General features: G+C 36.9%; 1 protein-coding gene across 39 annotated transcripts in view; it reads left to right on the forward strand.

Annotated features, from left to right (window-relative positions):
• Positions 1-24,380, forward strand: part of LOC5575995 (tropomyosin-2) — a 122,325-nt gene that overhangs the window by 84,247 nt on the left and 13,698 nt on the right. For 6 of the 39 annotated variants that reach the window (XM_021851691.1, XM_001655904.2, XM_021851687.1 and 3 more), the window contains 4 exons: positions 6,936-7,006; positions 11,620-11,695; positions 12,035-12,097; positions 18,028-18,097. In XM_021851691.1, the coding sequence (XP_021707383.1) occupies positions 6,936-7,006; positions 11,620-11,695; positions 12,035-12,097; positions 18,028-18,097 (280 nt within the window). Of the gene's footprint in view, positions 1-6,935; positions 7,007-11,328; positions 11,400-11,619; positions 11,696-12,034; positions 12,098-12,553; positions 12,617-17,118; positions 17,182-18,027; positions 18,098-18,562; positions 20,405-20,624; positions 21,487-24,380 lie in introns of those variants that run through there. The other 33 variants (XM_021851679.1, XM_021851680.1, XM_021851681.1 and 30 more) reach the window with 18 other exon arrangements.

Consider the following 24,380-nt stretch of genomic DNA (forward strand, 5'->3'; position numbering starts at 1 on the left):
AAAATTTGGTTTAAATCCGAAACTGGTTTAAAATTGAGTACAGTCAATTCTCCTTAACTCGATTTTAAACGGACTTTCGTGTATAGTATTTATCAAGATAAATCAGACATGAATACAATTTTTTTTTGAATTTGTAATTTTTTGATGTTTTAACAAAATACATTCGAAACATTCATTTTAACTTTGGACATAGCAAAATTCCAACACATTGAAACTTTGCATGGAAACTGAATTTTGCATGGTGAACTTGTACGAAAAACTGAAAAAGACAGCATCAAGTCTCAGGATATCAAGTTGGAGAAGTATCGACTTACATTTTAGGGTCAAAATACGCTATATTAAGGTGATTATAAAACGAAGCCAAACTTACTTAAAATTTTCAAGTCAAAAACTCATAAGGTAAAGTAAAGTTGACTCGTAAACGTTTTTTTTATTGCATTGTCAAACTATTTTGAGAAGCTGTATCCAACATAGGCTGTGGGATGGAGATGCTTTTGAAGTAGCTGATTTATTGATTTCTTTATTTCTTGGTCGGTAGTAGCAGTATTTCTTAGATTTTCCGAAGACTTTTTCTTGACCACAACAGAAACAAAGGCATTATCGATCATTATCACAACTTCTGTAATATCCTACCAAGTCGAGAAGACTTTCACGGGGCTTTTCAGCTTTTTCAGCTCTTGGAATAGACTGAGTGGTCGTTGAAAATAAAAGGGTCCGTATTGAACCATTTCAAAAGGTCCGGATTGGACCAACACAATTTTTTTTTATTTTCAAACTAATTGAACGCAAACAGTGCATAGACATATCAAAACCATATGATCAGATGAAAGCTTAGGCTTAGGGGATTCGATTATAAAATAACACAAAAAGATTGGAGAATTATTGTCGCTTACAGAAGCTTAGAAATAATGCTAACCTACAGCACACTAGAGCACTTCAAAACAACAAACTAATATAAAATTCAAACTAATTAACTGAAAGGCGTAATATTTATTGCGTTAGATTTAAGCCAGAAGATGGGTAGAAAAACGGTATACACGATCTTTACAGTAACGCCAGTATTGAGAAATCTCGCGGAACATTACTAAAGGACCTATGTACACATGAGAGATTCTCTCCTCTCCCGTTCTCTTTCGATTATAACAGTGGAATACTAAAGATTTTGGGAAGCTTTTCACTATAGATCGAAAGTCAATTTCCTTGACTAGCGTTTCATACAAAAAACGCAACAGAGGAGGTTAATGTGACTCAGTTATTAATGAAAGAGAAAGTAAACAAAGAGAGCCTCTCAATGTTAGATAGGTTCTTTAGTAATGTTCCGCGAGAAATGCTTGATGGTCCGAATTAGAACAGGGTCCGAATTAGACCAGGTTCCCCTAATGAAAACATAATTTTTCGATAGTCGGGTTGATTAATAATAATTCTTGACGATGCCGATGCATTTTGCTAATGTGGTAAAATATTTTTTTTTGCAAATAACAGAAAGATTATTCAACAAAAAAAAAACGCTACTGTTCTTCCTTTTTGAATTTGAACAACTTAAGGAGTGTTTTTCAGCGAGAGCTTACAGGTTTCGTCGTAAATTGTCTCGTAATATTACATAATGCTAATATACGGGTGCGTACTTGTCTGCATTAATGTTTGATACAGAATATTGAAAGTTTAATAATTTAAATTTATAGAAATTAAAAGCTATTGTAAACACAGGTAAAACTATCATTTTCTCGTTGATGATATTCTATATAATCGAACCTTATTACTCAAGCTTTCATGAAGAAAGTTGCAAAATAAAAAAATACATTATGCGCTGATTTTGATTGGGATTTTTCCAGAAATTTTCAGAACTATACTGCCGTGAATCGCAAGTTTAACCCTATCTGCATACTCATTAAAACAGAGTTGGTAACAACTTTCAACTAATCCTAAAAAAAAAGTTGTAGCTGCTTAAATAAGACAACATCATGTGTCCGGTACAATTAAGAATACCAAGTCAAATTGTTCCAAACTACCTATTATCATTTTTTTTCATTTACCTATTTTATTATTTTTTTTCATATTTAGGCATGCTTTTAAGGTTGTTTTGATAACTGACCAAAAGAGCGGTAATATTTCAATTATGAGCATACCGTCTTTGGGGGTGACATTGGGCCAAAATTGCTTAAGCCTTGACTGAAATGTTTCGCTAAATATGAGAATACGCTTGAATAATGCTGAATAAATAATTGAAATTCGTTTTTTTTTTGTTTTGAATTGGAATCGTACGAAACTTAGCCTAATCTGACCCCTTCGAGGGGGTGACATTGAGCCGAACAAACTAGAATTCATATGGATTAAGAACAAATCGAGATAATCGTGTTCCTCTCAAATTTTCTTGAGCTTTTAAATAACGATTGATATAATGGACATGAATGTGAGATTTGAATATAGTATTCATCTACCTAAAAGCGAGATTTTCTATGAAACCAAAAATGTGACAATTTAAAAAGGCATATTTTCAAACATTTTTCTATGATTTATTAAAAACAAACTACTAACTCCCGGAATCTAATTTTTTGATGGTAGCTGTAGATAATTTCAAGGAACACTACATTAAATTTTGATATTAAGATGCCTAATACCTGCTGATATATTTCAGATTATGATGTGGCCCAATGTCGTCCCCTATGCTCAATGTCACCCCCAACGACGGTACCTGAATAGTAATGAAATAACTTATATAGGGTCCCAAAATTTTGGATAATATATTGATATTATTAAACAACATGATAGAGCGTGTTCTTTGTACTACTTTGTCAAATATTCCTGCTCAAATAACGGCTAGGGTAATTTGCCCATTATTGCGGTATTTCCTATTATTGCGGTATAAAACTAGAACCCTCATTATTAATAGAAAAATTATTTTCTATGGATATTATTAAAGGTGATGAAAGCTTATAGTATTTCCAAACTGAACTAGATTAATTTTGAAAGTATTATAATATACTTTCAAAATTAAATGATTTTGTTCGTTGGAAGAACAGTTTTAAAGTATACATCAAGAAAAGCATACATTTTTAACCAGTTTCCCTATCCACAGAATAGATTTCATAAGCTTGTTTTTTTAAGTTTAGAATCAAAACAATTATATGCATATAAGGCCAATCAATTATATGTATGTCAGGTCTATCATGGATGTAGTTACATAATAGAAATATTTTTGAAGAAAACATGTACCGCAAAAATAGGACAATTGAAATAACATTTTGCCTATTATTGCGGTATCTGTAAATCACATTAAAAAAATCGATATTTCAATAGTAATTTTGAATGTAATTGATAGAAACACTTTTTATGTTATTAAGATACTATTTTCTGACATTATATTGTGTCATTAATACATTTATGTATTCAAAAAAATGTAATATGTTTATCTTTACACTGTATGTATGTATGTTTATCTTTACACTGTAGTTGCTCTTATATACAAATATATTTGAAATGCATTTTACCGAAAAATCACGAAAACTTATTGAAAATCGGTACACATGTCAAAAAGGCATTGAAACACTTTGATACAAGATGATCGCAGGGAAGCAATCTTTGAAAATTGCATTGGATTGGTGAAACTTAGTGGAAAATGTATTGAAAGGAACTAAAATTGTAAGATATAGGTAAGTCAACTAATTTATTTCATTTTTTGACGGGTTGTGGGCTCAGATGAAAAAACCTAGTCTATTTACATTAACATTGCCCAGCTACAAACCAGCAGAAAATCATTCGATTCTGTTGATATGTTTTTTAAAAGACAATTACACCGTCTTTAGCCAAAGGCTGCACAGACTGAACGATCACTAACATTAGGCAACGGACAACACGGAACACTCAGCAGCCCAGTGATGAATTTTTCGTTAGACGAAAAGTTTCCACCGACTGGAGCGGGAATCGAACCCACTCCTCGTGATTCAATACGCTCAAACGACTGACGCCGCTAACCGCACGGCCACGAAGCCCACGATATGTTTTTGAATCGTTACATAAAGTAACCCATTAATTATCTTAATAGATACAGTGACCCCACGCAGTTGAATCACCCACAATTTTTGAATCAGCTGACTTCAAAAGACAAAATTATTATCAAACTTGTCACAAAACATCACAGAATTATTTTTACTGATAAGAAACTATGTGTAAAAATAATTCTGTGATGTTTTGTGATAAGTTTGATACTAATTTTGTCTTTTGAAATCAGCTGATTCATAAATTGTGGGTGATTCAACTGCGTGGCGTCACTGTATGCCGAAAGTAAAACAAACTGACAGTACCGTGCAGTATGATTAGCTAGAAGGAAGCATAATTTCAATGCTCGAATATTGTATGGCATTGAATGTATACTGAATGTGATAAAATATATGATTTTAGCTAAACCGCAATCATAGGACGGTCTTACCGCAATAATAATTCGAAATACCGCAATAATGGGACAGAGAAAGAGCTTCAGATTTATGTTAAAAAATGTATGTTTGATTTCAAAATTTATTTTTTTACCTCACTATACGACAGAAGGATGGTTTTAACACTTCACATTGCAAAATACTACAATATTTAGTTTTTGGACATTGAAATACGATTTAAATTTCAACACCGTGCATGGGTCTTCCATAATAGGATGGATACCCTTTATCATATTTAAACTTTATTTACAATATTATGGTTCAAATTTGAACCATGACACTTTTGATCATGTTTGTCGTTCACGTAGTCGATAAAAATGCCACAGAGGAACAATTTTTAATACTGGGGTTGTTCTTATCTGACATTTTGGAAGGGACACGGAACATACCAAATTTTAGTTTAAGCTAAGGGATGTTACTTGAGTAGCAAGTTTTTTTTCTATCATTATTAACGTGATTTTTAACCCTGGGCTAGTTCATCTCGGGACCAACGGCTTTACTTTCCTTCCCTTTTTAGTGACTATCTCGGGGATGGGATTCGATCCCAGGTCCTCGGCGTGAGAGGCGTGTGTTCTAACCACTACACCAGGTCCGTCCCCCTTTGGTAGCGAGTTTGTAAAGTACCATAGACTTGACTTTGTGGAGCACTGAGCACTCCACAATAGTACAAGGAGAAAAAAAATAGGTGACCACTAGCAAATTTTAATTATTTTCAAACTAAAGTTTGGGTTTAATTTTGCACAAGCAAAATCTTAGTTTGATGCAATCATACAGTGGTTGAAACAAACAAAAATCTTCGTCGTTTTTTCCACAAATTTTCATTTAGATTGAACCAAAATTTATTTAAGTCAAACAAGAAAATTGTTGTTTCGTTTGACAGTCGTGAAAACGACCAACGATTTAGTTCGTTTTAAATGAGAAATATAAGTTTGAAGTTGCCAATCTTTAGTTTTTTTTCCATCGATCCATTGTTTAAAACAAACATTTTATTGATTGTTGTTAGGTTTATTGTTTTGCTATATTTTCGTTTTCATTGATTTTAAGAATTAACATAAACACAATATAATATTTCTTTATTTTTTCCGCAAAACTATTAGGTTGCAAATCAATGCAGTGTAAGGTTTATCTGCTGTTTTTAAAATACAATTAATAGCAGCACCGTATTTCTATTATGCTTTTGTTTAATATGGCCGCCAAAGCTCTAGATTATCGAAAAGGATTTTGATTTTCATCATATATGTAATGGAGTTTTCAAATGATGTCGATCTACAACCGAAACTTGAAAATAGCGATTTGATCATGGACAAGATATGTGGGGATGTACAATATAAATACCTTTCTACATTGTGCATGAAGTTCAAGTTGGTGTTCTGATCGTTTCTGTAAAGAAAACATTGCGTTGACATGAGCTTTTAACAATTCATTTATCATGATGTAAATTTGTAAGGTAAGGTTCTGAAATCAAAATCTTATTTGTATTGATTCCACAAAACTACACATTGCAGATCAATCTTACTTGATTTATACTTTCATACAATGGCAATAATTAATTAAATAGATGCCATCGAAATACGAAGAATTAATTTACCGGACTGTCCTATTCAAATAAACATGGTTTTGGTGGTGGTAAACATCAACCCAAATTTTGCTTAAAGCAAAGTAAACGATTGTTGCAAACAATTTACGTGTTAGTTAAAAAGAAAAATTTTTTTGAATAGAAATAACAATGTTTTTAAGGTTAATATTGACTAAATATCAAGTTAGCTTTAACAAAAAGTTCAGCTTTGTTTCAACAAAAATACAATTTGATTCAACCAAATTCTTAGCTTAATTATCAACCAACGAAATGGTTGTTTTAAACTAATGACGTTTTCCTCCGTGTACCAAATAGTTGTAGTTTTGAAGCCTTTTTTTTTGAATAATTTTGAAAATCCGGAATCTGACTTGAGCATAAATTTTGAAATTAAAACTGTTGCAATGCAGTGCTGCATAGTTGGAAAGTATCAGCATATCTATATTTTTAGAACTGAGTTTTATCAGCGAAGAATTAAGTGATTTTACATCGTTTTGTCCCGAATATCCGTTTTTAAGTATCGAAATCAGTTTAAAACCTATAACCGCTGTGTATGTATCCGAAAACGAGCCATTGAGAAAGGAATCGCGAACAACTGTAAGCTTGAATTGTGGTAGCTGCATCTTCCCATTGGTAAAGTGTTCAAAGTATGATCGTCAACTATTTCGTCGGCTATATTTCGTCCTTAATCAAAGTGCTTCCAGCTCCGTTGCAAGTAACACCCGAATCATCGCTTTTCCCTCAAGAGAACCCCTAACTAATTCGCCAGCGTGATCTTCTCGAGTGTTATTGCCCTCATCGCATGACCTGGTTTTCTCCGTGTTCAGATTATCGTTCCGAAATCGGATTCTAAATATCTTTTATTTCTCAATTTCCACACAATTTCCCCACTACCGAAAACGACGAAAATCGCCACCGTTACTATGTCGTAGGTCGCTCGTAAATTGGCCATGGTTGAAGCCGATCTGGAGCGTGCTGAAGAGCGCGCCGAAGCCGGTGAAGGGTACGTTGTCGCATTGCGGTGCCACTGATTGGTGTGACAAATAACAATTGTTTTCGAGTGTTTTGCTTTGTGTTCCACGCGTTAAAGAAGCCAATCGTATTAACAAATTACCTAATTATGCTCCAAAAGAATGCTTCAAAAAATACCTACACCTAGCATAACATATAGAAGTGGCAGACATATGCTGAACTTTCAAAACAATTCCGTTGTATATGGAGTGCTATGGTCATATCGAGTAATTGTTTCTATAACTGGCATTCTCTGGTTGGGTGTAGCCAGTTTGGGAAACCCATCAATCATCCACCGGCTGAAAAAAAAACTGGAAAATTATCCTTAAATAGAATGATGGAATCAAATTTTGGCGTAGGTGGATGATGACTTGCTCGAGATTGGCGTTTGCTCCGATTGGAGCACATTAAGAAATGAGAAACGAAAGAAATGTTTGATTTGAGTGTGTTTTGTCTTTTCTTCTCTTCAGGTGAATACAGCGCGACGCTTATAATAGGCGAAGTGGGTCGGTTTATTGATAATATCTTGATCAAACTAAAGTTTCGCGTGGACGTCAATCAGCACTTGGTTACTGGCCAGAAGCTGAGCAAATCGGAGTGAGAATTTGATGATTGATTGGTGATAACATCCATCAAAATGGACCGTTGACTGGTGATTGCTGCTTTTGTTTCGAGCATTGGATGGATTGGCTTTATTTGTTTTGTGATTTTGTCAGAAATTTACTGGGTTTAAAAATTGATACAGCCAAAAAAATAGAAAGGACATAAATGGAAGAAAGGACAAAAATGGAAGAAAGGACGTTTTATCTTTCTTCCAAGGTTGAAATGGATAATATTGATAATTGCATCGAAATGAGCATCATCATATCAAAGCATCCTCTAGCTCAGGCTCTTTGATTCAAGTGAGGAAGCAAAGAGCGCCGCCTGTCGTGGTCAGTTGTTCCGAATTTGGGGGATTTAGGCAGGAGATCTTGAACTCCATTAAGGGAATTAAGGTTTCCTTCCAAATCGCAAAGAAATGAGACTGTCGCGTTTTGCCGGAAACTCTTCAAGATCTCGAACTTCTTCTCAAACATCTTGAAGAGAAGAAGCACAATTGGTTTACTTATGACGACAAAACTGAACGTTTGTTCAAAGTCGTCTTGAAAGGTGTCACTTGAGAGATAAGTCACCTGAGAGGATCAAAAATGGAATAAGTGATTTACTTGGATTTTACCCAGTCCAAGTAATCATTATGAAAAAGAGAACCCAATCTGACATTGTTCAGAAAGGGCCTTCTCAAGAATATTATTTAGTTCACTTTAACAAAAAAGATCTAAATAATATTAAAGCTTTAGAAAAAGCTAAGCTTATGTTCGATGTCCGTGTGACATGGGAACATTTCCAGAAACTTGGAGGAAATTACCCGAACCCCACGCAGTGCCGTCAGTGTCAAAAGTGGGGTCATGGTACAAAAAAATGTCGCATGGATGCTAAATGCATGATTTGTGGAAGTTCTACTCATGCCAAGGACGTCTGTCCAGTGAAAGAAGATACCACCAAGTTTATATGCTCGAATTGCGGGGGCAATCATAAGTCCAATTTTTAGGCTTGCCCTTCGCGAAGGAAAGTCGTCGAGGCTCGTCGAAGGTAGATGAAAGATAATATTCGTTACGATAACGGTCGTTTCCGGAATTTGCCTGGTAGAGTTTCCAACAATGCTCTATTTTCAGTTAACGATCATTTGATTAAGAATCATACCCATCAGGAAGATCATAATCATGCTCATACACAAACTAATTTTAATCCGTCGGGTAGCCGTTAAAATCTTTTAATTTCGAGTGTATCTACCCAAGTAAAATCCTTTGCCGATATCGTAGCAGGTAATTTGAACCCTTTCCCTTTTCATACTACGAGTACCCATTCTACTTGTTTCAAATCAAATGAAAAAAAAAACCCTGCCGCCAAAGGAAACTTCTACTCCGCGTCATCGTCTACCGAAAATTCTAACGGAAAATCATCAGATAATGTACCCACTTCAAGTGATATGTCTGCTCTGAATTTAATTTTCTAACTGAACAATTGAATCTAATGATTGATGCAATGTCCAAAGGCACCACTATGACTGAAGCAGTCCAAGTTGGTGTAAAATTTACTAATCAAACTGTTATTGGATTACGTTTGTCTAATGGATCTAATAAATAATAATTTAAATATTTAAAATTGGAATGCTCGTTCCTTGAATGGTAAAGAGGACGAGCTGTTGAATTTTTTTACAGCTAATAACGTACATATAGCAATTATTACTGAAACATATTTAAAACCTGGATCCAAAAAAGATCCCAACGTTTTTGTTTATCGTAATGATCAAGTTGACGGAGCTTGTGGGGAAGTTGCAATCATCATTAGGCGTATAAAACATCAACTGTTTTCGTCATTTGAAACTAAAGTTTTTGAAACTTTGGGTGTTTCTGTTGGAACACAGCTTGGTAAATAAACTTTCATAGCTGCCTATTTGCCTTTTTAATGCCCTGGGCAGTAAGTTAATTTGTTCCAAACTGACTTGCGAAAATAGACTCGCAATAAGTCAATTTTTTTTGTCATTGGTGACTTTAATGCCAAACATCGGTCATGGAATAATTCTCAAAGTAATTCCAACGGCAGAATTTTATTTGATGAGTGTTTTTCAGGATATTTCTCAGTTCAATACCCTGATAGCCCCACTTATTTTTCAATTCTAGAAACCCTTCTACGACTAATTTGGTCTTACCCGACTCTAGTAGACTCTTTGTAGCCAACTGGTTACTCATACTGATTTTGATTCTGATCATGTCCCTGTTACATTTCATCTATCCCATGAAGCGATTCTCAATCCTATCAGCTCCACTTTCAATTATTTTCGAGCCGACTGGAATACATATGAAACATATATAGATAGTAATTTTGATGTTAACATTCCTCTGCAAACAAAACTTGATATTGACAATGCTCTTGAAACATTGACAAATTCCATTGTTGAAGCCAAGGACTTTGCAATTCCAAAATGTGAAGTTAAATTTGAAAATTTGACGAGAAGACAACTTCAACGCACTCGCGATCCAGCTATGGAAATTATATGGCAGGATCTGCAAAAATAAATTAAAAAACGATTTTCACAATTAAGAAACAAAAATTTTAAAAATAAAATTTCTCAATTGAACCCTGGCTATAAGCCCTTTTGGAAATTATCTAAAATTTTGAAGAAACCACAGAAAGCCAATTTCGGTTTTAAAAAAGGAAAACAAATTATTACTAATCAATTGCCGAAAAGCTCAAAAGCATGCTTGGCAGTGAGTATTGTTATTGAAACATTCAAAAATATGAAACCTCTGGCGATGATGGAAATTTCACATCCTCATCAAAAAACTTCCAGAAAGTAGCTTATCATTCTTAGTTGATATATTTAACAAATGTTTTCAGTTTACATATTTTCCTGACAAATGGAAAAATGACAAAGTTGTACCAATTTTAAAACCAGACAAAATTCCTGCCGAAGTGCAAATTCCGAAGAAATGTTCTCAAAGTTCGTCACGTTTGACGACCTTTTTTGAAATGTCGCCCTAATTCCTTCAAATTTTCTGTAGCGTCCACGCTTTGTATAAATTTTCTCCAAAATCAATACCACCGCCCGCCTAATCGCCTGAGCACTGTATTCGCCTGAAAGAAAGAGTTGTTTACAGGTTCTTCCATCCCTGCAGTAGCCATCCATCAGTACCAGAGCCCGCCAGCGGAATTCTTCGACGTACATTCAACGATTCCTCGATGGATTATAATGATATTTGTTCTAATATTGTTGTTATATAATTTCTAATACAAATGCCAAACCTACCAGCTAGCTAGAAGAGATTTTGCATTAACCCTTAGTCCTTAAGATGCAAGCGGAGCTTTGTTTTGAATTCGCGCCCAAAAATACCCCAAAACTTGGCACTTTTTCAAAGCGAATCTCGTCCCAAAGTGTGAATTATTTGCTAACCTCGATTTTGTTTTTATCTCCCTGGTTTGAACCATTCGGCTGTGCCTCGCCTTCCGAATGGTTTGAATCGGGATTTTTCATGCTTCTACTCCGATCGATGTTGTGAACCGCTGCAAAACCAACTAACCAACAACGATAACCCAAAAACTACTGCGATACACCCACAACTACACACTCCACCAACGAACAATACAACAACGCTCCAACACTTTTACCGCTAACCCTCGACGTGAAACCCGCGTTTGTGTGCGTGTGTGATTGCTTCTGCGCTCCATCTAATGACTGACCGCCTGGATGCCCTGCTGGATGACCTGGACCAACAGGTGGCCCGGAAGCTAGTACTCATGGAACAGGACCTGGAACGTTCCGAAGAGAAGGTCGAAATGAACGAAAGGTTTGTCCAGCTCCGTATGCTGCTTGTCCTAACGATTTTGAACTAATGATGTTACCTAAGATGATCTTGTGATTGAGGTAATCGATGGCGAAGAGTGGTTGAGCCACCTTGTTCATAAGGACGATACGTCAATCGGTCACCTCAATGCAATTCTTGAGTATTACATAGAAATCTAATTCTGATTTTTATCTTCTTTCATCCCATAATTGAAAACCAACAGCAAGATCGTCGAGCTTGAGGAGGAGCTGCGCGTTGTCGGTAACAACCTGAAGTCGCTGGAAGTCTCAGAAGAAAAGGTATGGTCTTTCTTGTACCGCTTAATGTACGAAACGTGCAAAAATTACCGATTCAGGTCTGTAAGCGAAGTCACAAGTGTTCTCTGTTGCCTAAGCTTTGGGCAATTGCTGAGCTGGACATTCCCTTACATGTTTGAGTCTTACCAGATTACCCATTCGCTGTAACGAAACTACGAACTCTGACTCCCAACTCAGTACATACACACTCAACTACAGACACAATCTCCAGTTTTGACCTCATTTCCGACACTTTATGATTGATACAATTTCTTCTTAATTTAATTTCGACCACCACTTTTGTTCTTCAAAAAACCGTAAATCGACCTTGCCCGCAATTAGGCTAACCAACGTGAAGAGGAGTACAAGAACCAGATCAAGACCCTCACTACCCGTCTAAAGGAGGTACACACTCAGAGAAATGCTCATAACGATTCGCAGTGTGTCAGTTTTCTTTAGTGTGTCGCTTTTCAAACCAAGATCCTAACGAGTGTGCCTCAATCGCGAATAACTCTTGGAGATTCAAACCAGAACTTCTCCACAGATCGTCCAATCTCCGAGCCTTCCCCGTACCCTTTAAAGCTAATCGAATGAACTTTGCGCTGATGATTGTCGTTTTCTTTTTCTCCTCACGACCATATTAAACCCTGACTCGAATGGGCGGAAACACGATCGCTAACCGTTGTTCCTCCGTTCGTTTCCCGATGTGTTGTTGTTGTGGTTTGCCGTTGACTCGATCCTAACGTGACTTGCATTGCTGTGTACTAACAACAACGACGCCATCTACCGAATCGCAACAAATATCGAACGAAATCGATATCCCGCATTGGTTCGGTGGACCCCTCCACTTTTCGGCTGCAGGCGACGCAAAGAGAGGAAACGTTCGGCGGCCAAGTGAGAATACTGGATCAACGTCTGAAGGAGGTATTGTCTTACGCGCGTCTCGATGACGATATTGCACGCAAAACCTAGAGGTTATAGAACCAGTCAGCAAACGATTAGATTACATTCTAAATGTGTTACCTCTGAATTTGTCTGGAATTTGGATCCTGTCTGTCTCCGTAACTGTCCTGTGCTGTCACACTGTTCACCACTGCCTTCTTACAGTTGTCTTCTATCAGAAAACCGTATTGTAGTCTTGGGTGGCCTGGTTCCTGTTTCTGTGTATTCCATCTGTAATTGTTCGTTTTTCATATTTTCTTCTCTGTGTAGTAATTAGTAGAAGTAGACATTTCATTTCAAAATAATTTTCTATTTTAAATAACATTATTTCAATAGGGTCCTAAAGCCCTGTGCCAATTTTAGTATTAAACGCTCAAGTTTAGGCCAGAAACACGTAGGGTGATCAAAGTATTTTGGACAGACCGTTATGCATATATCATTTGGCCATATACGGCAAATTCAAATGGAAGTGGTCAAATTATATACGCGTAACGCTCTGTCCAAAATACATAAAAAACCCTATTTACTAAATTTCAAAATGTTTTCCGTTGGTCCAATAATTTTTTTTCGATTTTTGAGATTTTGTCGAACTTTTTGATTTAAACTCAAGTTTTGTGTGTATTTCGTTTTACGTGTCCCTCCTGAAATGTCAGATAAGAACAACCCCAGTGTTAAAAAGATAAACCCCTGTGGCGTTTTTGTCGACTAAGTGAACGTCAAACATGATCAAAAGTGTCAGAGCTTAAATTTGGACGCACTTTTAATTAAAATTTAAATATGATATAGCCGTTATTTGAGAGGGAACATTTGCTACTACTTTGTAGCAAGAACACACTATATTGTATTATTTAATAAAACATGGATTTTGTAAAAAAAAATTGGTTCCTTTTGCTATAAACTTATACTTTTGATGATGGCATAGCAAAATTCTATTAAATTAAACTAAATTCTAATAAACTTGGCACAATTCCTCTTCTTCTTCTTGGCATAACGTCCTCACTGGGACAGTCCTTGCTTCTGCGCTTAGTGTTCAAAGAGCACTTCTGCAGTTATTAGCTAAGAGCTTTCTTTGCCAAAGTTGCCATTTCCGCATGCGTATATCGTGTGGTAAGTACGATGATACTCTATGCCCAGGGAATTCAAGTAAATTTCCATTGCGAAAAGATCTTGCACTGACCATGAATCGAACCCAGATACCTTCAGCATGGCTTTGCTTTGTAACCGCGGATTTGCATAGTTGTAAATTCTAAAAAAAAAATCAGGAGCATTCTTTCCCTGATGAAATCGACAGAATTTCTAGCATTTCGGGAAATTTTGATGACGGAACGGAGAATTTCTGCAATGTTGCTTGGAAATTTCGTGTGGGCATTTCCGGAGAAGTTCCAAATATGCTTTTAAGAAAACTAAACTGTAAGACTTTCTTACGACAGAAGTTTCTAGAAAAAACTCAAGGAGTTTCTCCAAAAAAAAAACCTATAGTTATTTATCTGGACACTATACGAGGTTCCACCAAATATTTCTTTATGGACTTCATCAGAAATTCATCATAGTTTATATTTTTTACAACTTTTAAGTGTAGAGAAACGCCCACGCAAACTATCACCACTAACAGAAAGATTGGTGTTAGCTCTTCCTGATAGTGGTATTGATGAGCGTGGTAGAGTTGAATTGGGCTCAACAGCGCCTTGCAAAGCCAATGTGTACCAATGTCGATGTGCCCTTTTGAAATGTTTGTCCAGATTTACCGGTAACTTTATGAAAAAAAAAACAAGGACTGTGCTATATCATACAACAAGACACGATAAGTAGAAATTGATAAGCGTGGATATAAATTGTTTTCTTGCTGTCCGTTTTGTGCCATCGTTCTGAATTGAACCTCGTATTCAACCGAAGATTTGCACCAACATTTGAACCTCCGGTGCAATCGAGGTATAAATGGACCGGTTTTCAACCCGGTGTGCGAACCGATGTTCACTTTACACATATTTGCGTTTCGGTTTGAACACGAGACGAAAGTACAAGGAGAGTACGAAACAGCCTGAACCAACGTGTTCAGTGTTCATTTGGGAAGACTTGATGATTTTCTACAGGGATTTTTTTTTATTTTTTGAAAATTCCTCAACTCTGAGCTCTGTATGTTATTCGTAATGAAATCCTTGACTAAATAATGGAGTGTGATTCAATCTATAGAACACCTATTACGAATATTTCCTTGCAAGAAATCCCAAAAACTCCACTGTTTTCTAAACTACAAAACATTCTCGGAGTTTATCAATAGCAACAAAAGTATTTAAAGCAAGGAGGTCCATTCAATACTTAGGGTGTTCGTATTTTTTCAACACCAGTATTAACCAGTCTTTGAAAAGTTACTAATTCGGAGTTTTGCAACCCTCTTCACAACTGTCGAAAGACGAAAGGTCTAAAGAATAAAAGGTCGACAATACCGTAACTGCTGTGTAAATAGCACGTTAACATTATACATGTCTGCTGATAATTGAATGATGGATGCTTGAGCCTTAAATAGACTGGAATTTGTTCGCTTTATGACTTGTTCTCTGCAAGACGTGTGATTCGCTCATTTACTTTTGTGAGCGAAAAACTCGAAGATTCATAAACCAGAATCAATACAAATTAATTAGTTCAACGGTGAGTATCCGCATCAATTACCAAAATATGCTTTCGAAATGCCATTATAGATACTCCTGTCGCTAATCCACCTGTTTGTCGTATATATTAATTAGTAGCCCTCCAGGCGATGAAATCTAAGTACAGTGAATAGGGTAACCAATATATTTTGGACCTCTATATATTTTGGACCCCCTGGCCTCCAAATTTCCCAGTTCAAATCGAAAAATGAACTGAATCCGCATGCCATTTGTAAAGATAGGACTATTCCGCACTTGCATCAAGCGTTTGTACATAGAAAATGTGTTTATTTTATCTGAAATTAATTTAATTTAATCGGTTTATCCATGCAACCGTTACCACACGTTACGCTCAGAATTGGAAGCCGTCAGAAATTTTGCAAATGTAAACAAAAACTTTTTTCAAAATTCTGAACTAAAAGCGTAGAATATCTTCAGTTTTCCATTGTCAATCGATTGTATAGACTATGGGCAAGCATATTATACAACCAGTGCCGTGGACTTTGTTGCCAAACGATAAAAAATACCAGGGGTCCAAAATATATACTTTGAGGGTCCAAAATGTATTGGTGTGTCCAAAATAATGGAGAACAGTGCTTCATAATTCAACTATTTTCGACGTTTTTTGGATCCTACATGACCGTATGGGCATTTTTAACTCGTAGAGGAAGTTTTTCTCTACATTTCGGCATGTTCTCTGACTTGATTACGCTGTGCAATCAATTAATTGGGACAAAAAAACTAAAATCACTTCCTTAGGGGGTCCAAAATACGACCGTTACCCTAAATGGCGGGCACACGTTTTCGATCGATATCTGCCACTCGCTCACAAGTCTTTGATCTTTCTGCCATCGAATATAGTTGCTGGATCAAACTTACTTGAACTTTACGATACCTTTACGCTGCTGTGCGAGCGACGTATTCGAGATTTGTTATCACTTCGTTCACGTTCAAGTGAGCAAGCACTGATAAAAATATATGTCTTAATATCTTATCTTTTTTTGCTTGTTTGCGTACGCACGCTCGTTTCATACCAAACGTTGATGGCTGTCATCTTCTGGCGCTGAGCCAGGTCTAAAATGCGATTTATTGTGCAATACGAAGCGAAGCGGCGATTTCATTTATCTGCAAGATTTGATTTGATACTCGATCCGTTTGTAGTAGGCGACAATTTTTTTTTCGATTGAAGTGAAGAAATCGTTTTTTTCAATTCCTCATCGTAATAGGCTGTTTTTTTTATATCGTCAGTGTGGTATGAATCCCATTTGCGATATCGAGTTACCGATCGAGTTAAAGTGGTCTTCCGCGAAATTACTAAAAAAATTGTATGGAAATCGTTGTAGAACTAGATTTTTACAGCACTCGTCGCAATTAGTAAACTCGGCAAGCACCGTTGAACAACTTATTTGTTTCAAGATGATCTCAACAGGACAAGTTCACAGCGAGCTGCCTTCGGCAAAAAATACCTTGACTTTCTTTAGAACACGTTGAGAAAGTCATTCCTTCCATATTTGTCTACTTCTACATTTTTTACATCACATTCCGTGTAAATACATTGGGTTGTAAGTTTCTCGCCATGCATCATCCGGTTGTGGGATCTCTTCTTTTTCCAGTATGGTAATGTAAATAGTAAGCACGCTCGGTGAAAGATTGTTGCCAGGACTATCAACTTTTGACTTACGAACGACCGTTAAGACCCCCCGAAAACCCTGTTGCAATTTGTGCGATATGAAAGCGAATGTGTACTACCTTCATCCTCTATATTACTCATTTACTAAAAGAGTTTAACAAATCGCATTTTTCCCTCCGTGTGTGCAAATACCGATCACTCGGGAGTAGGCCATGGCATCACGTGATTCAGTCGAAGATAAAATCCATCAATTGAACGATAAATTGACCAATGTAAGTTTCTCCTTTTCTTCGCTAGATGCCACCTTTCGCACTATTTGTCGCCGTCGAGTTCGATGACGACAGGGTGATGAGTGGCGTTCAGAACTATAATTTCCATTATTGTCACCTTTTGATCACAAAAGCTGACGTAAATGCCGTTGACAGTTTAGACACTGTCATTCAATAACGCAGCACATGAAATAATTTCTCTAAAATGTTGGTGTTTACGTCATCTTTGTAATCACGAGTGGATTCTGCTTGGTTAAGAATTCGGGCTAGTAAAAGTAACTCACTTGTGGTAAAAATTAGGGAAAATAAGCGATTTGGATGAAATTTAGCTTTAGAATGGCTAGTTACATATATACGGTTCGGTTAAATGACAAATTACACGGTCACGGCAATAAATGCTATGTCAGTTGATATCTGTGTATTTAGATATTTTTAAAATATGTTTTTGGACTTAAAGTCACGGTTCTTATAAACAAATCGTCCAATTCAGATATTGAATGCAGTGTAGCACTTTTCTACAAACACTAGGGAAATTCTTTAGTTTAATCTACTGTTGTGGTGGAGGTAAGCAATTGGTGTTGGTTTTACGTTTCGTTTATGTCAGTTCCTAACCCACAAAATTGAACTTTTAGCTAAAAGAGAATCTGCATGCTAGTTTTAAGAGAAAGTTTGCTGCTTATAAATGGTTTAGTGCTTCACAATGTGAACAATTCTTTCGATGGAAAAAATCATTCGAAAGGATCGTCCAACCCAAACTGCTTTTATTATTAATCACAAATCTAATATATTTCTTTCTTTCTTTTCGCGACATCCCATACTCGAATCGTATCCGATCTTGCAACCCGGAAGGCTGAAGCTCGTGCTGAATTCGCTGAACGTTCCGTTCAGAAGTTGCAGAAGGAAGTCGACAGACTCGAGGGTAAGTTTTTCGATCGACATTCAATCGTCTCCATAGTTGAAGCTAACCCGATTAGTCACCGAATTTTCCAAAATTTATATTTGCGCTAACCATGTTTCCAGCGAAGAAAAACAATGATATAAAGAAAAACAAAATTTCTGTCATTTGATAGTTTTAAAAGCTTTTAGTTAAACATTGTGTGAATTTATAAATTTCCGGTCAAATATTAACCTTTATTTTGATATGATTTCATAACCTTATTTTATCCATAACATTTTTCTTTTATTTTCATGTTTGATTTTTCGTTAACCCCTAAAACCCAATACAACCTGAATTCATATGCCGTTTTTCGATGTTGTGTGCCATAACAACCGCTGCGCTGCTATAAATTTCTGCGTGCGTGCCCCTTTGTGTGAATTGTATCGCTAAACAAAAACAACGCAAACTCGTCAACACAAATCCAATCTACCTTCTACACTAATAAAGACGAACTAATGCACGAGCGTGCCAAGAACAAAATGCTTCAGGAAGAGATGGAAGCAACCCTGCACGACATTCAGAACATGTAACGGTGGTAACTGATGTCAACCGTGTTACTATTACGCCTACTACGACTACAAACAAACTACCAACAGCAAACAACACATCAACCCAATCGAAGATGGCGGAAAAGATGCTGAAAACAAAACAAAAAAGTTATGGGCCCACTAGTCCTCGGGTGCCGTGAAACAATTCTTCCGCAGACAGCTCAGTTGTTCACGTTGCGCATCGCTGCTGTTACTCATCGCGTTTTATTCGCAGCTGTCACATCTACTTTTTGTTTTGCTGGAAAAGGAGACACACTTAACATACTACTACACCCACAAGTATAACGTTAAGGAAGGATCTGTCACAAAACAATACACACACACACAAAAACATTTACCAACGCACATACAAACAAAACATTCTCACGCGGACACAGCAAAAGTCAGAGATATGCCACTGGAGCGAGTGCCATCTACCGGACGTAAAACCGGTAGCGTGCGACTTGCCTTCGATTAGGTCTATTGTACATTCACATGCCAAGTGGACGAACATTCCGCGCATACATTCACATTCGAGTTTTTTTTTTCGAGGCCAATCAAAAAAGACATTTTTCTCTTGTTAAGTAGCAAGTAGGCTGAACAGCTTAAAGTTTAGTAGGATTATGAATAAAAAAAAACTGTTACTGCCCCATAACTTTAACATTAGCAATTGCGCCTTTCAATCTTTCTCGCGATTTATTATTGTTTATCCTTCAAGATGCCTATTTTCCCTTATTTTTTTTAATTTGTCTTCCGGTTGTTTTGTAGAATTAAAAAGAAGTCGCGCATTTAATGTCAACCAAATGCATTTATTTGCTATATATCATTTTGAAACGCGAAAAAACGACCACTCCAAGTTTAGCGTGTATGTGTCACCGCAGAATCAAAGCGATTTTTGAAATGTTTTCAATGATAATAAATTGCACAAAAATACATTGCAAACTACCCCATTAAGATTGCACCCGTAGAGTATTTAAGTAGTTCGAAGATGCCGTGGAATCGATGATACGTATTTGTAAAAGTTAAATCTGGAATTAAAGTTGGAATAACGGTTCGGTTAGGAAACGTACATCCTCTCTCGTCGCCCTGCGTTCGTTTCGTTAGGATTTTACACTCGAGTCCTCTTCTTAATTTTAGCCTATTTTTCGTTTCATTCTGCAATAAGTTATCACTATTTTTTAGAACCGAAAGGAACAGATTAAATGCAGAGTAATTTATGAAAGAGCAGTTCTTTTTATAAATAGTTTTAAGGAACAGCATGAGATATTTCTGATAATGAGGAAAAACTTTGAAATCGGCGGAAAATCGATCGGAAGATCCGGATTGGAACTCTGTTTAGTTAACATTTTGATGTGCCTTCAATCCGTCAGTTCTGGCAAGCGATTGCTTTTTCCGATTGATTTTTCAAGCCGAACAGAAGAGAAGAACGTGGCAAAGCCATTTCAGCGAGTATTTTTGTCTTCTCTTGCGTCGTATACATATACTAAGCGCAGTTAAATGGTAAGGACCGTGTACATTATATTCCGTCAAGTCCATTCCATAGCGATTACACAAAAACACAGACAGGAAAAAGACCAGAAAGAGATCGAAAAATGTACACGTAAACTTCACGATCAATACTGTTAGCATTTAGGGAACAAAAGCATTCATTTCAACATTTTGCCAATAAACCAACAAACCCAACAACAACAAAACAACAGCAACTATAAAATGATATCATATTTGAGTGTTTATAATAATATATTATTTTATTTAAAGCCGAGTTTGCCTGTGTTTTATTCTCTGTAAATGCGTTTCCACCGGTTTGAAAACTATGTGTTCTGTCCTATAAGTTCTATCTCTTATATTTATCGCTTCTGTTGTGCTTCTTTCTTCTCTTAATTTGCGTAACACATTCGTTGAAATCCAATCCTAAACCTAAACCACCAAAATGCGCATCAAATTAACCGACAACACCGACGCCCTGGGCTCCGCGCACACAGACGAACTGATTATCGAAAAGATTCGCTTCGCCGAGATCGGAGACGATCTGGACTTTGCCTTCGTCGATCTCATTCCGGGTGTCGATCCCATCTGGACCGAGCGTCGTCCGAAGCCGAAGACTCCACCACCACCACCAAAGCTGCCAACCCCACCACCAGCACCGAAGGAGGCTCCGAAAGAGGATGCTCCGGCCGGCGAAGCACCTGCCGAAGGAGCTGCAGCGGCAGCCCCAGAAGAGGCCAAGCCTCGCACTCCGAGCCCGTTCGAGCTGCAGAAGCACTTCCCACCGGAGGGAGCCGAAGTGCCATACGTCCGCTCGGCTACTGGAACGACTCCGCCACGAGACATTGCCGCCGAAACGGCCGCTGAAGCAGAAGCACAAGCGGCTGCACCAGCGGAAGGAGGCGATGCAGCACCACCAGCAGAGGGCGCTCCGGCTCCCGCTGAAGGTGAAGCTGCTGCTGCTCCTGCCGAGGGTGAAGCTGCGCCGGCGGAAGCTGCCCCTGCCGATGCCGCCCCAGCTGAAGCCGAAGCAGCTCCTGCGGAAGCTGCCCCAGCGGAAGCCGCCCCAGCAGAGGAAGCGCCCGCGTCCTAAGCCATACCATCAAAAAGTCGCTTACTCCTTCTTTCCTGAATCTCTTTTTTATGGTTTCCGTTTAACTTTCATTTAACGCGTGGATGGCACGCTGGCTTGAACATCTAAACAATCTCTAAACAAAAGTAAACAAGATGTGATGGTTCTCAATTTTGTCTCACTTGTTAGACCAGCTTCCAAAACGTTAACTGTTAACTAGTTTCTATCTCACATTTACTTTTATTTTCCACTGAATAAACTCAATAATTGCTTGATTTATTTTGTAATGTGCTTGAGTTCGTTATTTATTTATTTTCTTTACAACGCGCTTGATTTTTTTAAACTTTTATGGTAAGACTTGAGGAAAGACGAACAGAAAAGAAATGCGTCCCGCACCTACACTGTCATGATCGATTGGTAAGAGGAAAGGTGTTACTTGCTTCAACAATTCCCACAAATAGTGTCTTACTAAGAGTTGTTCCCATAGCGTAAAAGATTCCCCAAAAGTAATGATAAGACTCCCATTTGGAAGCGTTCGCAAGCATTTAATTTCCGATTTGCTGTTTGACGCAATAATTAGAAAAGAGGTCTGGTTTAAACATTTGATGAATCCATTTGGTCATCATTGTAGACAGCCAGTGACTCCGTGATTTCATAAGATATGCATCGAAAGCACCTTCAATATCCAAGAAAACACCAAAGTAAGATGTATTTTGATCGAATCAATTCCATCAGTATGCGCCTTACCCAGCTTAAACCCTTTTCTTTTGTTTGATGGGGCGTAGAGTCTATTGAGGCGTAGAGCCCATTGAGTTGAACTTTTGTGGTATACTCCTGTTTACAATTCGCATCGTAAAGGTTGATCACCATTTATCGAGTGAAAAACCAAAGACGCGTCTTTTTCCTGTTAGAATGAATTGAGTTTGTTAAACTAACAACCTTTCCAGGATTTGCATTCCAAATTTCTCTAGGTTGCATAGAGCAATTCTCGAAGACTTATACAGACAGACTCAAGTCAGAAAAGTTAACAAACTTACATTATCACGTAGAATTGTTTCGCAGACAAAATTCTACACGTTCCGCTCTAAACCAACTCGATTTTCACGTTTAGAACGTTTAATTTCCGCTCCGTTGTATGGGAGACAAAGTGACTTAACCACGAATAAAAACAAAACACTACTTGAGTCGATTTTACACTGGTACAAAAACGTCGTAAGTAATCGTTTGAAACGGCTTATCATTTTGTCATACAATTTTTGTGGGAAATGATAGGAACTACCTAGTGTTTAAACGCGAGCTGATTGCATGCAAAGTTTAAGCGATATACACGGTAAAAAATGTTAAAAAGGGGTTTCATTTTAAACAGTTTTAGAAGAAAGGTTGTGATTCTTCTTAATTAACTTTCTCAAAACAGTATGAATGTTACTTACGTCGATTTAAAAAAAGTAATCGAGAATTGTTTAGGAATTTGAATCTGTGCTTGTACAAAGCACCACAACTGCGAAGCAGATGTTCCAAGGTTTCGACAGTTATCATTCTCAAGCTGGCCGATGTTTTTCAAATGATATCTGCTCGGGCAGTGTCCGGTTACTAAGCCAGTATATGTACGGAGAACTTTCTTGTTGAGTTCTAGTAGCTTTTTGCTGATATAAGGGTTTGGAATTATAAATCTCTTAGACTGAGCACACTTTTTGAAGGTGTGTTGTGCATAGCTCCCGTTATAGCAATGCACACAAGTCGTTGAAGTTTTGTCAGCTTTTTTTTGTATAGTAGTCCCTTTTTTTTGGCCACCACACAAGAGAAGCATGTGTTAGTTTTGGACGAATTATGATTCGATAATACTTGTATCAATGTCTAACACTCATGATCCAGTACATAACATAGAGTAATGCGGGGCAAAGGTTCGCACCTAACTTTCCGCAGAAGATATCAATTGAATTAAAAGTATTTTTTCTCCAGTTTGTAGGGGAAGTTATACCTTAACATATTATCTTTATTACGTAGTACTAGATTTTTTCTACACACTTAGATTAAATTACTGGGGTCGGTAAAATTTTACTAGGTTTTGGAATTACCGAAAAATTCAGTAAAATGAAAACTGTCGCCACGCGTAATTGAAAAGCAAATTTCTCCATGTTTTATTTTTTATCGATATACGATATAAAAAGAAAGCTCTCTGTAAAATTTCAGCGAAAAATCTCTGTTTTTCGATTTCTGTCATTTTTTTTAGTTTACTGACTTTTTCGGTAGTTCCAAAACCCAGTTATTTTTACCGAACAGATTGAGTGTGTAGTTTAATTTGCATTTCAAGAAATATAATATTTAGTGCGACAACTCAAATGCTATCTATGATCCCATAGAAGGGCAAAAGTTCGCACAAGGTTGTGACGTGCAAATTGATTGTAACGGCTCTATCTATCTCATTTACTTTTCCTGTATGTGGAAGAAAGAAATTCTTGGCATTACATCCCAGAAGATACAGAAGCTGTTTTTCAACCCTTTCACAAATTTCAATTGAATTTCACTGTCATAATGTTTCATCTCTTACTTTAGTACATTTCATCCATTTGAAGTAGTTTTCTTACATTAATGTGTCATATTACTTCAATTTGAAAGTATTTTTATTGTTTTGCTGTGAATTTCTACTGTGAACTTTTGTCGCATATCGTCTGCTGAGGTAACAACAAAAACGTCTGCTACTAATTTTTACTAACTAAATTTTTGTGTCAAATCAAATTCACCCTACGATGGAAGACTTAAAAAGTTACAAGAGTTTCATTTAGTTTTTCAATTTTTTACCATCCAAAACTCTTATTGAACTCTTTTTTGTATTAGAACAGAATTCATTTCTAACTTCGTAGTATTTTGATGATTTTTTTATGCTCATATCTGAGAACAGCTGACCTCATAAGGCGTCAAACCCACACGGTGTTGCCAGGGTTTCTGTTGCACAAGTTAAACAAACTCAACTGCGACCTTTTTTCCCTAAATTACTTGGCTGAAGGTTTTTCGTTTTCACGTCAATATATTTTGGGATCAGTTTTGAATGTCTTTATTGTGGCAAACATCCTGGGATTCAGTCATTTTCTAGAATTCTTGCAATCACAGTTGAACTTTTAAATTCTAGAAATACCATGATCAATTTTTTGGGTTCGCAAGAATTATGTGGGACTTTTTAATA

The sequence above is a fragment of the Aedes aegypti genome, chromosome 3 (assembly GCF_002204515.2).
Source record: "Aedes aegypti strain LVP_AGWG chromosome 3, AaegL5.0 Primary Assembly, whole genome shotgun sequence".
NCBI lineage: Eukaryota > Metazoa > Arthropoda > Insecta > Diptera > Culicidae > Aedes > Aedes aegypti.